Here is a 15076-nt window from a genome sequence, read left to right as displayed (position 1 = left end):
TATATTGCATATGCTAATGTGGTTCCTTCCCGACATGAAGCCTGTATAGGACCTTTTTGCAAAGCAGTTTCAAGCACCGGCATGGCTCAGAGGTTGAATACTGGGCTCCCACGCAGAGGGCCCAGGTTCGAACCTCGTTCCATCCTGGAATTTTTTTCTTATTTAGTTTTTTTTCTTATTTCGAGCGATACTGGTTACGGACACCGGCGGCGGCGGCGGCGGCGGCGGCGGCGGCGGCGGCGGCGGACAACTACGGCGCCAAAAACGGCCGGAGAAATGATCTCATAACAGCTTTCGCTGTAAAAGTCACAGTTTCGCCGCAACGGCGAAGCAATGATTGCGATAGCAATAAATTGTAATGTAACGCGAAGAACGGAAAGCAGCTCGAAATTGCCAGCGCATCACTCGAGCCCAAAGGACGCACGAAAAGAACGCACACAGGACGAGCGCGAACTAATGCGTCACAGCTCGACACTTGAAGCGCACTGCTCAAACATAAAGCAGGACGCACGAAACAAACGAACAGGTACACACAAGATGAGCGCGAACTAATTGTCACAGTTGTTACTTATTTCTGTTTGAACAGCGCGCTCCTTTCGCAAACGCGGCCACTGCAGTGAGCGAAGCGAAGCACCCCACCGGCCGCCCCTTCTTTCCTTGAGATAAGCGCACGAAAGCGACGACGCCCTGTAGAGTGAACAGCAACGGTGTTCGCAGGGGCGGGGCGACGATCTTTAAAGCGCGCAACACGCGCGCACGTCGCGCCATCTATGTGGCCACTAAGAAGGCATGCTGAATTACATGGTGTATATAAATAGCTCGCCGTTAGTAAGCTGAGAGACGGTGCTGTCGTGGCCTAACGTCTAACGCGACGGGCTGCAAAGCGAGAGGTCGCCCGTTCGATTCCGCGCGTCGGAAAGAATTTCTTCTTAATTATTTTTCTTTGTGGCCTTTCTATATATATACATACTTATACATATACGGTGAATGACGGCGACGAGGACGGACATTTTCCAGCCGAGACTGTCCATATAATTGCTATCGCAATAAAATAATTCAGGATGTAAAAAGGGTAGACGGTGACCTGTTATGCAGGTGTTTGTGCAATAGCCACCTGCAAGTTACTGCGGCCGAATATGAAGCTATCACACTCCAATCACTAGTCTGTGTGCACTTCGAGTCTGTGCTACATACCTTAATATATGAAGTAGTATGATGGTCACTAGCAGAAAAAGGCTTGCCAGGACACATCCAACAGTCGTGATCACCTTCAGCGTCCTGGGATTTGTACTGTATGCCTGCAGGAGGAGGATCGAAAGCACAGAGTTAAATCACTTTACAGGCTGTAACTCAATTACTTATCCCTACCCTGTAATGAAGCATGATGCACATCAAGTCATAAAATTCTGGAGCCCTTGAACTATCGGGAAAATGAGGGCATACGAAGCTTAGTGTGGTGAGCATACCTGACGTACTACTTTCTTTCTTTCTTTCTTTGTATCGCAAAGCAATATACCCCCTCCTAACTGTTTCCTTCCTCCATGGCCGGAATGAGACATTCATCCACACATTTAGGAGTGCAACACTTCAGTTGCTATGGGCAGCAACGACGGTCATGTGTTGATATCCAGGCAACAATGAAACACGCGGCAACGTGAAAAAGATCAGATTGCCATGTCAGAAACAGGTGATCACCGACAAGCCGCCGATCGAGAGAGCATCAATTTTCAGAAAACAGCGCATACAAACACGCATGTGACCGGCGCTCCTTTGAGGGCTGCATTTGCGCACACTTGCCGATGCCAGCTTTTTCGGGTAGAGCGCCTCCACCAAAACCTGTGAGTTATAAAAGCTTTCTTTAATAAGAATATTTTACCTGGACTGGTTGCACTTCCATGAGGACGGCAAAGTTCGTGAGATGATCGCAAGCGCAGGTTGTGTGCGTCGAATTGTAGAAGTGCACCCAGCAGCCTTCGGTGGACCACGTCTGCATGTCGTAGTTCCAGAACACGCACTGAGGGTTGCTGACATTGGTTTCCTGCACAGGAACAACAGAGCAAGGTTAGTTCTTTGATGAACAGTGAACACGCTTTTGTGAAAAATGCATGAACCACCGCTGCGAAGCAACTTTGTCTGCATTGGAATTTCATTTAGAAGCTTTACCCCAGCTCTGACAATAATGGAACGTGCAGGAAATAAAGAAGTGCTTTTGCATGTCTGCTAGCATGAAAAAGATTTTCAATAACACTTGCCATACTTAGATGAAAAACAGAGTTCTAGTCTCTGTTCTGAGCACAGTTCTACAAAATTTACACCCCTGAATATTTCTCTTCTTAAGAACTGCCAGAAATCAAGATATTAACTAAAACTGAAGCCACAAGTTTACCATTTTCTAACTCCGAAATAAAAACACACGTCGCGATTGCTTAACCTGCATTTCTTGGGACATGAATTAAAGTGGACAAAAACTGACGTGATGTGGCTCTAAAACATACTGATATTTTGCAAATATGAAATTCGCAGAACCTGTGTAAACCTGCAGTTTGACATAATATATATAAATGTAATTTTTATGTGAGGTAGCTTTGAATGTTCACATCTGGATTTTGATCTAGATTTAGGTGATCAAGAAAGTGTACATCTAGATTTTGATCAAGATAAATTTGTTCTATTGTTTTGCAGATTTACTGGCAGTATTTTATTGGGCTGTCATGCTAAAAAAACCTAGCTGAACAGAGAGCAAAATATTAAGTACTATATGAACTTCCAATCCTATCGATGATCGATCAGCTACAACTGCTCTTCTCAACATGTAAAAAAAATGTACAGGAAGTTAACAGAGCCCAATCGTCTTACCTGAAGGTGCTTCAGGGTGACGGTTATTGGCTGCGGAAGATGGCTGTTGCGATGGCGACCCACCGAAGCAGCCACTACGCGTGAATTGACAACGTGTGTGCCAGGGTTGAAGACGACATTCGGCTGTTCACTGTATCCGTCATCACTGATGTAGCCATCCACCCCTTGCCTGACCATTGGTTCCGGCCTCAGGAAATTCTCGACACCATTGTATGCAATGAACACAACTTTGCCGAGACCTGAAACGAACAGAAGTATTCTTTCTTTTAGTGATGGTGTACAGTGGCAAAATGCAGTGCTTGGGTGAAACACTACATTCGCTAAACTTCGCAGAAAAAAAAAGATTTATGAAAAAGTTGGGATCATAAAACAAAGACTTAAGCAATGACAATTCATTGTCATTGGAATTATTAATTACTTTAATCCAATCTGATTTGCACGTCTCCGCTGCCATAAGATCCATGGTAGCTGCTGCATTGTTTGTGCGCACTTCCCCAATTTTTTTAGGCAGCCATAGTGTAGAAGAACACGAAATGATGTATCTCATCTGCCGTGGATGGCACTAAAAAGACGTACCTTGGGCTACTGACAGCGAGATAAGGTGGCCTTTGGCCGCGGTACTGACAGATGCCAAAGTTCCAATTATGGCTCGGATGCACTAAATATCTTTTATGGTGCGGAGAAATTACTGTTTCAATCTCAATAGAAATATTTTGAATGAGCCAATCAAATGTACTGCATTTTTCTTTTTTTCTTGACGTATGAGAGTAGGGCTCGTTCAAAAACTTAATTACTCACTGCAGAATTCAAATGTGTGTTACAGTCATGAGTAAGGTGAATTAGAAGCAAGGGAATATGATAGCGCACCCTTTGGGTTTCAATATTGGCATCAGCGTTGAACCAATCACGATAGCAGAGAAAATTATTACCATGCTTTGAGAACTGGGCTATGGACTCCACAGGTAGAAGAACCGAGTCTTGCATGCCGGACCACTGCAAACTCTGCGTCTCGCTCATTGATGGAAACTGAATGTTCATCGTCCATCGAGAGTCAATCACCTTCACTGAGAGAACTGAAAAACAAAAACAAAAAACATGCATAAATATATATTATATACAGCCCAATCATTCAAAACTACTTTATCTGTAAGCACAAACTCATGATGTAAACTTGAGCAAGCAAATGAACTGACCAGCTGGCACATGAACCATTTGTTGTGAGTCTGCTCCATCAGTATTCGTAGCTTTACAAAATACTACTTAAGAACCTTAACTGAGGGTCAGTTAGAATGTTGTTACATTAGGGCACCCTGACCTGGGATAATGGGCAAGTTTGCCGAACAGAGCAGCTAAAGTATCCATCAAAATTACTGCGACTACAATATTCACTGACCATTCCATACTGATATCAAATCACACTAAAGTGCCCAGGTGGTGCTGCCCATTAGTCTGCAAGTTTACCTCTAAGGTGGCATGAACTCACAGGGGATATTCAGTGCATTCACTCATCAGCTGTACAGTCAGCCACTGAAGACAGAGTTTCCACTGTCTGTTTTTGCATGCAGGAGCCATCTTGACAACCGGTTTCTTTCACGACAGCATGATTGCATTCTACTTGGTTACAAGCTAAGAAAAAATGTCAGCTCAGCCCACAGTACTGTTGTGCTTCTGCCCTTCACCTGTGAAATACACTCGTGCTAGCTAGTTTTCACTCGAACCGTAAGTACTTTTCTCGGCTAATGTAAACACCATGCATATGTCATTACTACCTAAAACATTACATTTGGTTGAGCAGCAATGCTAGAGTCCATGACGATATTTACCAGGACTTTACAAGTTTCCAGCCTGAAACCAGTGACACAACCGTGTGTCTGTATAAGAAAGCCAACTATCTGAAGCGCTTCAGAAGTGCTTGACGTCAGGAAAATGAGTAAGCACTATTGGATGGAGCATTTATGCAAATCCTCTGTGGGAGTGATAGCAAGGGCTGTGGGCAGAGCGCACATTTTCTTATGTTGTACCTGGGTGTAGTACACAGGGACAGATGTGTGACTCACGTATGTTGGACTTGACGACGGGAAAGAACGACTCGCTCGAGAACGACTCGGCCAGTAGCAGAGCACTCTCTTCCAGGGCTGCCATGAGCATGGTCAGCACTTGCTTCTGGTCAGCCGAGCTCAGGTCCTGCCACGCTGGCCTCTGCTTCAGTTCCAGCAGGTTGCTGGCCGTTTCAGAGATGGCCTGCAAGATGAGAACGGCACAGGTCAATGACACTGCGATTATATAGTCGTCGTGAGACGAGTGCCGCTCGCCATGATGAGTATAACCGTGTCACACATTGGAAAAACAGGCAGACATAATGTTCACAAATTTCTTGCACTGTTCTCTCCAAGAAGTTTTTACTAGCTTCCCAGCAACGTAACTCATATGAAATTTATAGGAACTCGTTAGTCATCATTACATTTATCGGTATGTTTCATCCGGCTGTAACTTTTTACAAAGGCTTCTTTTCGATTCACTGTTGAAGAATCTCCCCCAACATGTAACATTTTTATCTTGTGTAGCTCTTGTTTTTTTCTCTGTGCGTGCTTTTTTTTTTAATGATGTTGGTCCCACACACTGTCCATTGCTGTAGTTCTAACGGCGCAGTCACCTACCCAAGCTACTCACTGCAGTACCTTTTTATGACTGCTCCTTTCTATGAAAGATAAATAAAGCATTGATTTGAATAACATTACTGCTTCTTAAAACCTAGAAGGCCATAATAAGTGCTCGATAAGTTAGGGGACAATACCAGAACAACATAATTATTCTCGAGAGTGCAGTCTCTTGCATTTTCATAGTGCCTGTGTTTCAAAACACATAAAACAATGTTACACATACAGTTTGTCTCAATAACAAATAATTAAAGAAAGGTTTACAAGCAAACTGCCAAATAAATACGTTTACAAAGCGCTCTTTCCATAATTGTCGTTGCAATAGAAGCCCACAAAAACATATTGTGAAAATAGACTGACAACTTTTAGATCGATATGCAACCCCCCCCCCCTCCCCCCACCTTTTCCCTTTACTTTTAAGTTTGATTTTTTTTCCCCAGGATGCCAAGCCCAGCTGAGTAACTGTAAATGAGGGTATACATCACTCTGAGTACAACGTTACAGCGTTACAGGCTGCAACGTATACGAAGTGTTAAAGAAAAAAAAAAAGATGGACGTAATGGGTGACGTTCGAGTCAGGGTGGAGTCACGCAACTCAATTCAGGGTGCGCATCACCTTACGTGCTTAGGGCGGGAAGTAGGGGGTTCGAAACCAGCTGCCTCTCAAAAAGCCGCCCGCTCCGCCCACCGCTTCGGAGACAGGGAAGATCCATCTACGGATCATGGAGGACACCAGCTGGAACTCACGGGGTGCGGGTGTATACCCTTAATAAAGACGCGATCGAGGCCATGACTCAGCGAAAATGCGCCGCGGTAACCCTGCCGAAGGTGCAGCACCGACAACGACAACACACAAAGAAAACTAGGAATATCCCGCGCGCGGGAGAAGCGCAAACCAACGCTGCCGTAGCCAATCACCGTCGTCTCGTCGTCCATCGGTTCGTGCCAACGCCCTGCGCGCGCACCGCATCGTGATTAATAGGTGCGACTCTAGCTCACGACGCCGAAACCGGTGTACCGTGGACGAAAAGAGAGCTCCGGGGGTTATACGGCCAGCGGCGCGGACCATAGGCGCGTGACTCACACGGCACGAGACCGGCCGTGTCGTTTGGCTGTTGCAGGATTGCTTGCGCCGGTAGATATTGCCGCTTTAGCGCGAATATATATACGCGCTTATGCGTCGCTGTCTTGCTGCACCCTCGTAAATGGATCGCGCGTAAAAAGCTTTTCGCAGGACCGGGGCACGCACGGTCCGGCGCACCGCACCGTGCCTGTAGTTCGGTGCACCGACGCGTGGCGGCGGCGGCGCGGGCGCGCGCCCTCCTGCGCGATGCGTACGGAAATGCCTGACCGCGTCGTAATGTGGGAATATACCGCGGACGTTGAGGCGACGCGACTGCATGACGTCAGACGCCGTTAGCAAGACGAGCCACGCTTCGTCGTCGTAATCGGTACAATTCGTCTACATATTAGCGGTGCGTCGGTTGAGATTACAGCGGTTACAGGGCGCACGTAAGCCTATCAGAGACAAAGTAATCTCCGTGAGTCGCCCATTCTTGCGTAACTCCCTTCTACATAAGGCTTTCGCAATGGGGAAAGCAAGTGAATCGTTAAATCGCCTGCGTCACGATGGCGATGCTGTAGCCACCTGTCAGTAACCAGCACCAGTAGGGAATTTCTCCGTAACGTACGTCCACTTGTCATTTCTTCGTCCTTCTTGAGTCCAGTGACTTGTTATAAGAAGTGCATTCCAACACCAATTATCTCCCTTCAATTTTTTTTACCTAAGCCATGTATACACAAAGCGCGTGTATTGTGCAACATTTCAGTACACAGAGTCATTTCAGTCACAGAGTGTACACAGTACACAGAGTCAGTACACAGTACACAGTACTCATGTACGTCGACGTAAAGCGTAGGCAGCGTAATCCAGCAGACACCTAATTAGATATCGCTAAACTAGGCGGTCTCGGCTGCACGGAAAATGCTACTGTCACCTCTGCATGATAAAAGCCCGAAAAAATAAAAAGTAAATAAATAAAAATGTCAGTGATTCCGCAAGTACTGTTCCGCAAGCGTTCAACTTATACATAAAGCAGCAGCTCCCGTGGAAATGTACACGCGGTGGCCGCACCTCGGGCAGTCTCTAATGTGATGTGTATCTAGCACGTGGTCCTGTATTATCCAGCGTGGTGCCAAGCTTGATTCAGACAATAAGTACTGCTTTCTCTACTAGAAAAGAAAAAACATGGCTGATCCCTCCGTCATAGGAATCGGTATAACACGAAAGTGAAACGTGTCTTCACAGAAGTAGTGCTTATTGTGTAATGATATATCAGAGCTTGTACAACGTCTATTCGCGTTTGGCAGCTATAGCACCGTTTGACGTGGATGCACCCATGTTGACAGCATGTCTCTATCGCGACGACTAACGCCCATGATCATGATTCAACTGTTGTGGTAGCTGACGGTGTGAACATATATTTGGACACAGCGAATCGTGAATCTCGCGTAAGGATATATCAACAAGCCCATAATCAACACTGGTACCCGGTATGCACTTCTTCAAAGCGTCGTCAGTTAAGGAGAGAAACGGCACGGTGTGCGCTTTCTAGTAATGGGTAGCCGACGCCTGTGCTCATGCATACATAACACGCACTGCGCTTCAGCAACACGGGATGTAGAGGTTCGTAGCCTGAGCCGCAAGCGCGTGCGTCCCGCTGGCCTCTGTCTCGCAGGCGCTGCTCTCGCTCCACCAAGGCACGACATTCGCCCGTCGAAATCGCGTCCTTTCTGCAACGCATATTGCAGCAGTTTTGTTAGTCGGTGCTCTCGCAATTGAAGCAGTCGGCGGCGGAGAAATCCCGTTGGTGCACGTGGAAGATGCACTACTCCGATGAGCCGACGCACGCTAACACGAAGCCAAAGGCAAAGAACCTAACTGCGTCGCCAGCGCGGCGACGCCAGCGCGGCCACTCTACCTCTCTGATATCGAGATGCTTTAACCATGACCTCAGATATCGCGTGCAATCTCAGAGTAAGCGCTAGTAAGTGTCGATCGTGAACTATTACTTCTTTTCACCTCTCACAGACGGCGGCACCGCCCCGCTCCGCCCGCCGCGAAAGAGAATGTGTGAAAGATATAAGGCGCGTTCGCGCCGTGCCCAGCATCTCCCGAGATGGCTTAGTGGGTAGCGCGTCGGGCGCATGCCGTCGCGGCCGCAACGTCGTGGGTTCGATTCCCAGCGGGGCATCTTTTTCTTAGCTTTTTTCTTTCACACGCGTTGGTGTCCATTTTATCAACGTCATATCCGTGACGGATGTACTTGGTGGACCCCGGCATAAAACACTTTCGTGTTAAAATAAAGTTCTCTGGTTATACATGTAAAAACTACGACGAGATTATACACGTCGCAGTGGGGACTCCAATTATTTCTCACCCCCTGGGGTTCTTTAACGTGCACCTAAATTTATGTACACGGGCACTTCCCATCGAAATGCAGCCCGAGAGGCCGGGAGTCGAACCCGAGTCTTCGTGCTCAACAGCACAACGCCGTAGCCGATGAGATGCCACGCACGGCGGGTATAGAATAACGCTACAGTCACTTAGTTACGTCCGGTCGCGTCAAGTACAGCTGACCGCAAACAGGGCCGTTAGGTGGTCACGCTTCCTATCAGACGCGTGACACGCTGAGAGCGCTTCGGGATCGCTGCACGGAACTAAACAGAGCGCGAGCTTAAAGGTGAGCTATAGGTGCGCGCACACACCCCACTGCATAAGGTAAACAACAAACCAAAATAAATTAAAAAATAGAGGTGGGGAGGTTCGAACACTCCGGCATTATCCACCGGCGCGGCAGCAGTGTATACCGTTGGCGGCGGCCGAGGGTGACACCCCGTCCACGTGAGGTCACCCCGCCTCTAATGGAAAAATAATAAAAGAAAGTAAAACAAAAGGAACACGCAACATATCCCTAATAACGCCCGAAGGCACGAATTTCGCAGGCCCCAGACCGGTGCAGCGGTGGGAGTGAGGGTGCTTCTTATTATTGCTGCTTTTCGCGACTAAAGCCTGAACGCCGAATAAGCACAACACTCTCGATCGCGCGCGTGCAGCATCTGCGACTCACGTTACTCATGTCTACGTCACACACAAAAAAAAAAGCGCCGCGGGATCCGATACAGATGGCGCTGATTGCCGGCCGGAGCAGAGCATGCCGGGGATAAACTCCCGTTAGCAGACGGCACACTGCGATGCTGAGCGGTGACTACTGTAGAACGGAGGGGGGTGACGGCGATAAGGACTTCGACGCCTTACGAGCTGGGACGCGTTGCCCAGTTTAGCGTATAGACAAGATTAAAGGAATAAAAGAAGAAAAAAAAAAGAATGTCGCTCTCCCTAATATGCTACTCGAAGCGTGTTCCCCGCTCCCCATCACAGTTTTCCCCTGGAAAAAAGGGATTTGTCAAGAGCGCAGCGGTGGCCGCCAGTCCTTTAACGTCGTTACCACCTATTGGCACGTCCTCCGGCGACGAATGTACACAGCGACCCCTAGCGTGGCTAATCACTGCGAGGGATCGGCCGGATATGGACCATTGGACCGTGGCGAAATGTTATCGCGACTTCCTCTGTTGTGCGTGTGTCCGTGTCCGTGTGTCCGTGTCCGTGTGTGTGTGTGTGTGTGTGTGTGTGTGTGTGTGTGTGTGTGTGTGTGTGTGTGTGTGTGTGTGTGTGTGTGTGTGTGTGTGTGTGTGTGTGTGTGTGTGTGTGTGTGTGTCTTTCCTGGATATTTCTGCCTGCATTTGCGCGACACTTATTTGGCCGACGCGTCTTCTGGAACGTGTGTCGTAAAAACAGAAAAAGACGAAAAACAGAAGTAGACGAGTGGATGAAAAGAAACCCGCAAGACATAAACTGGGGCGATGATTTGTAGATGGCGCCTAACGTTAGGATCATGTCCAGGCTTGCTTTGGCCGGGGGATTTTGCCGTATTTCATCTGTACTCTCTCGCTCTGCAGTTAATACTTACGTGGTGTTCATCGAAATGCGCGGAAATGGATTTGGAAAGAAAGAAAGAAAGAAAGAAAGAAAGAAAGAAAGAAAGAAAGAAAGAAAGAAAGAAAGAAAGAAAGAAAGAAAGAAAGAAAGAAAGAAAGAAAGAAAGAAAGAAAGAAAGAAAGAAAGAAAGAAAGAAAGAAAGACGCTCCGACACTGTTAGATCCCCGATGATGGTGGAAACGTTCGCAGTCCGCGGAGTTTAACAACAATATAAACAACAGGCCCCTTTAAAAGAAGTGCGGAAGTCACAAAAAGAAAAATAATGGCACATTTTATGGCAGCAATATGGGTCAGTCACTTAAAGGATCTGCGCAGCAAATTCTTGAGTTGGCCGTGCGACTTGATCATTCCTGAAAACCGTTCCCGGAAAATACCAGGGCCAAGTGACCTACACTTCCAGGCATACATTGTCGCGCATGTGGCCGAAAACCGGTAATCCAAAGAAGTGACGCTTTTCACAAGTTCTATAGCAGAAAACAGTCACGAGATGTCGCCACCAGCTCTGCTAGTCCCATCCACGTCACCACCTCGTTACGTACATCAGTGTGTGCACAGACTAAATACTAGTGCATTCAATTGAACGGACGAAACAGTAAATCGCACTCACGTCTAGCAGTTCCTTGAAGACCTGCTCCCTGTGCCAGGCATCCAGGAATGTCTCCATGCTGCTGACGGCCTTGGAGAGCATCTGCTGCACAATGGCTGCGATGTGCTTGACGTCCTGGCTGAAAAGCCACTTGGTTTGCGTCATCAGCGACAGGTCGATCGCCACACTGATGATCGACTCGCCGCTCTCCAGCTGTCGTTGGGGGGGCAAAAAGAAAAAAAAAGAAAACACACGCACAACTTAGCATAACGCTACGAACCCACACCCGATTGTTTCGTTTAAATTCATATCGAAACACGGCCGTCTGGCTCTTTCAACGAATGCCGTCCGCTGCTGAAGCATATATCTGCGCTCGTCTGCTTTTTTACATTGATGTCGTCTATAATGGAATGCTACAACAGACGAATTCATTCACGTAAATGAAGACTCTACATATCGTCTGTGTTACAAAGTAGAAAGCCAAAATGGACGAAAACTGAACGCAAACAAAAGCCTTAGATATCATCTGGATTAGAACGCGAAACACACGAACGTCAAACGGAAGCTTCAGCTACAAAATACGAACCTTACGCAAGAGCTTTAGCTTGGTGGGGAGCTGCGATTGCCTCTTCAAGCACGTATACCAAACCGCGCAGGTACGCTCTAATTAGACAAGTGTTAAGTGTTACGTCTATTCGAGTGAAGTAAATTGCAGTAGGAGAGATTGCTTGCGGTAGGACATAGTGCAGGGTGGCAGCAAAACTGTCACTTCTGCTCGCAGTCATTAAAAGAAACTGTAGTAAATAAGTTGTAATGTAACAGTCCATTCTAGCTTTATTTTATCATCCTGGTCCATGTAAACGAGGCACATGGAAACCGGAGATGACGTCACCAACGGAAGGACTGAACTGATGGCATCTTCATCAAGCGTAGTGCCTGGGCGCTCCGCGCACTGGCGCATTCTGTCGAAGATGGCGTGAGTCATCACTGAAGGGTCCACTCACTCTCTCTCTGAGGTTCTCCACCCACAGGGACCGGCAGAGGCGGAGGTCCGGTTTGTCTGGAACCCAGCGAAGACCGACGCGACTGCACTTCCACTTCGCCACACCTGTGAAGAGTGGCAAAAACACGACACGCTTAGCTATAATTGCGCATAACTGAAATCAGCACGGTAAGACACGTGCGCGCGTTGCTAGACAGGTAATTATTGAGCATGAACACTTGTGTGACACCATAGTTCGCTACAATCGCACTGTTTTCTGCTGACCAGAAGGTCGCGGAATCGAATTCCGGCCGCGGCGGCCGCATTTCGATGGAGGCGTACTAGAATTTAGGTGCGTACTAAAATTAAGGTGCGTTAAAGAACCCCGGGTGGTCGAAATTTCCGAGGAGAAATAAAAAAAAAAATACTGTGAAGATAGAAGCCAGCGAAGGTGTGATTATGGTGGCTCTGGTATAGTGAACATTGCTGTAGTGAATTCACATATCATTATTAACTATATTGAGCGAATAATGAAAGACATACACTCAAAGATCCCAGTGTTTCTCCTCGGCATGACGGATATATCATCAACGGCGGTCTCAAAATGAAATCCTGTACTGCATAAGAAATCCCGTTGTTTCGAAGTACGAAAATGGCACAACGTTCGTTTCTTATGCAAGTGCCCCCCCCCCCTCCCCTTTCCCCCTATAACCTTGTTCATGGTCCTGGCCCATCGAAATAGCAACTTTCGTTACTGCAGCCCGCTAGTTGAGGTGTGTCTGAGGCCCCTGGACATATAGCCCTATACAGCTTGTATGTAATAAACCGGGCGTCACAATTTTCTTGAACTTCCTCGGAACACGTTGCACGCGCAGCTGATAAGCGATAATCAACGTCTGCAGCAACGTTGAAGTCAAGAGCTCAAAAGAAAAGAGGCAAAGCCAAAGGCGGGTCGACCGCTTCCCAACACCAGATTATAATCGAAAACAAAAGTCACTCGAAGACTGCCAGCTTTCAGCGCCAGAAAGGGGAAGGCAGGGAGGGAAGGAGGGGGGGGGCGTCGTCGCAAATGACGTCTTCTCGTCTCTGGGGAGTTATATAAGTTCCAACGCGAGTTGCGGCGAACGGCGCGCTTCCCTGCGGCACGACTTCGACCGTGACGTGGTGGACGAAAAAGACAAAAGTCTATTATTAGCGCGACATCAATTACGGGCACGCGCGTCCCGATTACTCTCCCGCTGGCGTCCGTTAACGCGTCGCTTGTTGTCGCTGATGTATCCTTTCTTTTTTCGGGCGTTTACTTCATCGTCGAAGATGGGAGCCGACACTGCGGTCGGTGCGGCTGCTCGGAGCTTAAACCGCTGCCGCCTCCCTGAAGGGGGCGCGCACGTTAGAACGGCGCTGACGTGATCAAGACGAAGGGCTGATTACATGGAAAACTTCTCGAAGACGAGTAAACCGTGTAATCTGAACAATGAGGTTTTTGCACTGTAATAAGACATGCCGTTGGGCGAGTTGATTATACGAGGAATTTTAGCGTAGTGGCGACAAAAAATTCCAGCGGTCCTTTAATCGTTCGTCTATTACGCTGGCTCAACCTCAACCTCACCCCCCCCCCCCCCCCCCTATTGAAAGCTTTCAGCACATCACGGGGTTTTGCAGTGCATCCGTGATCGGCCCAGGTTTCGTCAAACGACGATATCATGTGATGACGTCATTATGTGACGTCATTACATTATGATGATTTTTTTTTTTTTGCACCACTCGTATTGACGCCGACGCTAAACTTTGCGTTTGATGAGGCAACTAAGGCTTTCCCCTTAACTCAGTCAATAAAATGGCACTGAGTGAAACCACTATTTCTGCTATACCGATAGCCTATATCATTATTCACTCGGCCAGCACTAGCCTGAGTTCACGAGCGCAGCTACTATGCGGCACTCGATCCTGTTTCCGATTATGACTGGGTGCAAACATCACCACAGAACGCTGCCACATACAAGTGATCACGCAGGGTCATCTACAACTGTTGTCCAATGCAGCACCGGTTGCCTGAGCCTGTCCACCGTCACTCTTCTCCTACCTCTTATATAGAACCGTTGTTTGCGTCATTGCGCTGAAATGCCTTTACGTTCTACTTCATGAAGTACTGGCAAACAAAACATTCTTTTCTATCGGTTTTATTCCCTACAACAAGTCTTTATACTGTTTCCGCATGATGTTTATGCGTTCTCTCGATTTTTAGCCAATTATGCTTGTGAAAAGACGCCAAGTTCGCTTGCACCGCGTTCGCACTCAAATCTCCCAGACAAAAGCCGTCGTTCGCTAATCACGCGTTAGATGGCGCCACTACACCGCACTACCACAAGACTCCGCAAAGGCGCGCAGTGCTGAACAGGGGGTCCGCGAAACCGATTCTCGAAAAAAAGAAAAAAAACACGTTTTTGGAGGCACACTAGGGATGGGTCATAATTCTTCATCGTCATCAGTTGTCGCGTCAACAAAGTGCACATAATGCCTTACAGACGTGCAGCTAGTGCGTCGCTTCTCCGCAGAATGACGAATAATGTCTTAGTAGGTGCTTCCCAACTTCACAAAAGTTGTTATTTATGGCGTAGTGGGTACCTTTCTAGTGTACTTGTATTGTAGCCCCAAGAGAGCTTAGAACGGGCTCTAGAAACGCCGCTCTTCCAGCTTTCGCTGTGACTGTGCTGCGGTTTCAGCGCAGGCCTGGCGTTTTATTTTTTTTTAATGCTTAACCGCAAGACACATTCGCATAGCGGCGGAGCTGACTTATGTTTCCCTTCTCCATGAAATGGCAGTTGCAGTTTTCTACGACATATGCACGTGGGCATACTGCTTGCATATTTGAAGAGCGAATATAGGTAGAAACAGGTTGAATGTGGCTGCAGACCGCACAACTTATTGACAAACTG

General features: G+C 47.6%; 1 protein-coding gene across 3 annotated transcripts in view; it reads right to left on the bottom strand.

Moving 5' to 3' along the window:
- LOC119404476 (latrophilin Cirl) overlaps positions 1-15076 on the bottom strand; it is a 355375-nt gene that overhangs the window by 16423 nt on the left and 323876 nt on the right. For all 3 annotated transcript variants that reach the window (XM_037670981.2, XM_037670983.2, XM_037670982.2), the window contains 7 exons: positions 12163-12266; positions 11180-11371; positions 4914-5097; positions 3786-3929; positions 2857-3095; positions 1877-2038; positions 1195-1298 (listed from right to left, as the gene is read on the bottom strand). In XM_037670981.2, the coding sequence (XP_037526909.1) occupies positions 1195-1298; positions 1877-2038; positions 2857-3095; positions 3786-3929; positions 4914-5097; positions 11180-11371; positions 12163-12266 (1129 nt within the window). The remainder of the gene's footprint in view (positions 1-1194; positions 1299-1876; positions 2039-2856; positions 3096-3785; positions 3930-4913; positions 5098-11179; positions 11372-12162; positions 12267-15076) is intronic.

The sequence above is a fragment of the Rhipicephalus sanguineus genome, chromosome 9, assembly GCF_013339695.2.
Source record: "Rhipicephalus sanguineus isolate Rsan-2018 chromosome 9, BIME_Rsan_1.4, whole genome shotgun sequence".
Lineage (NCBI taxonomy): Eukaryota > Metazoa > Arthropoda > Arachnida > Ixodida > Ixodidae > Rhipicephalus > Rhipicephalus sanguineus.
This window is presented reverse-complemented; position numbering and strand designations above follow the sequence as displayed.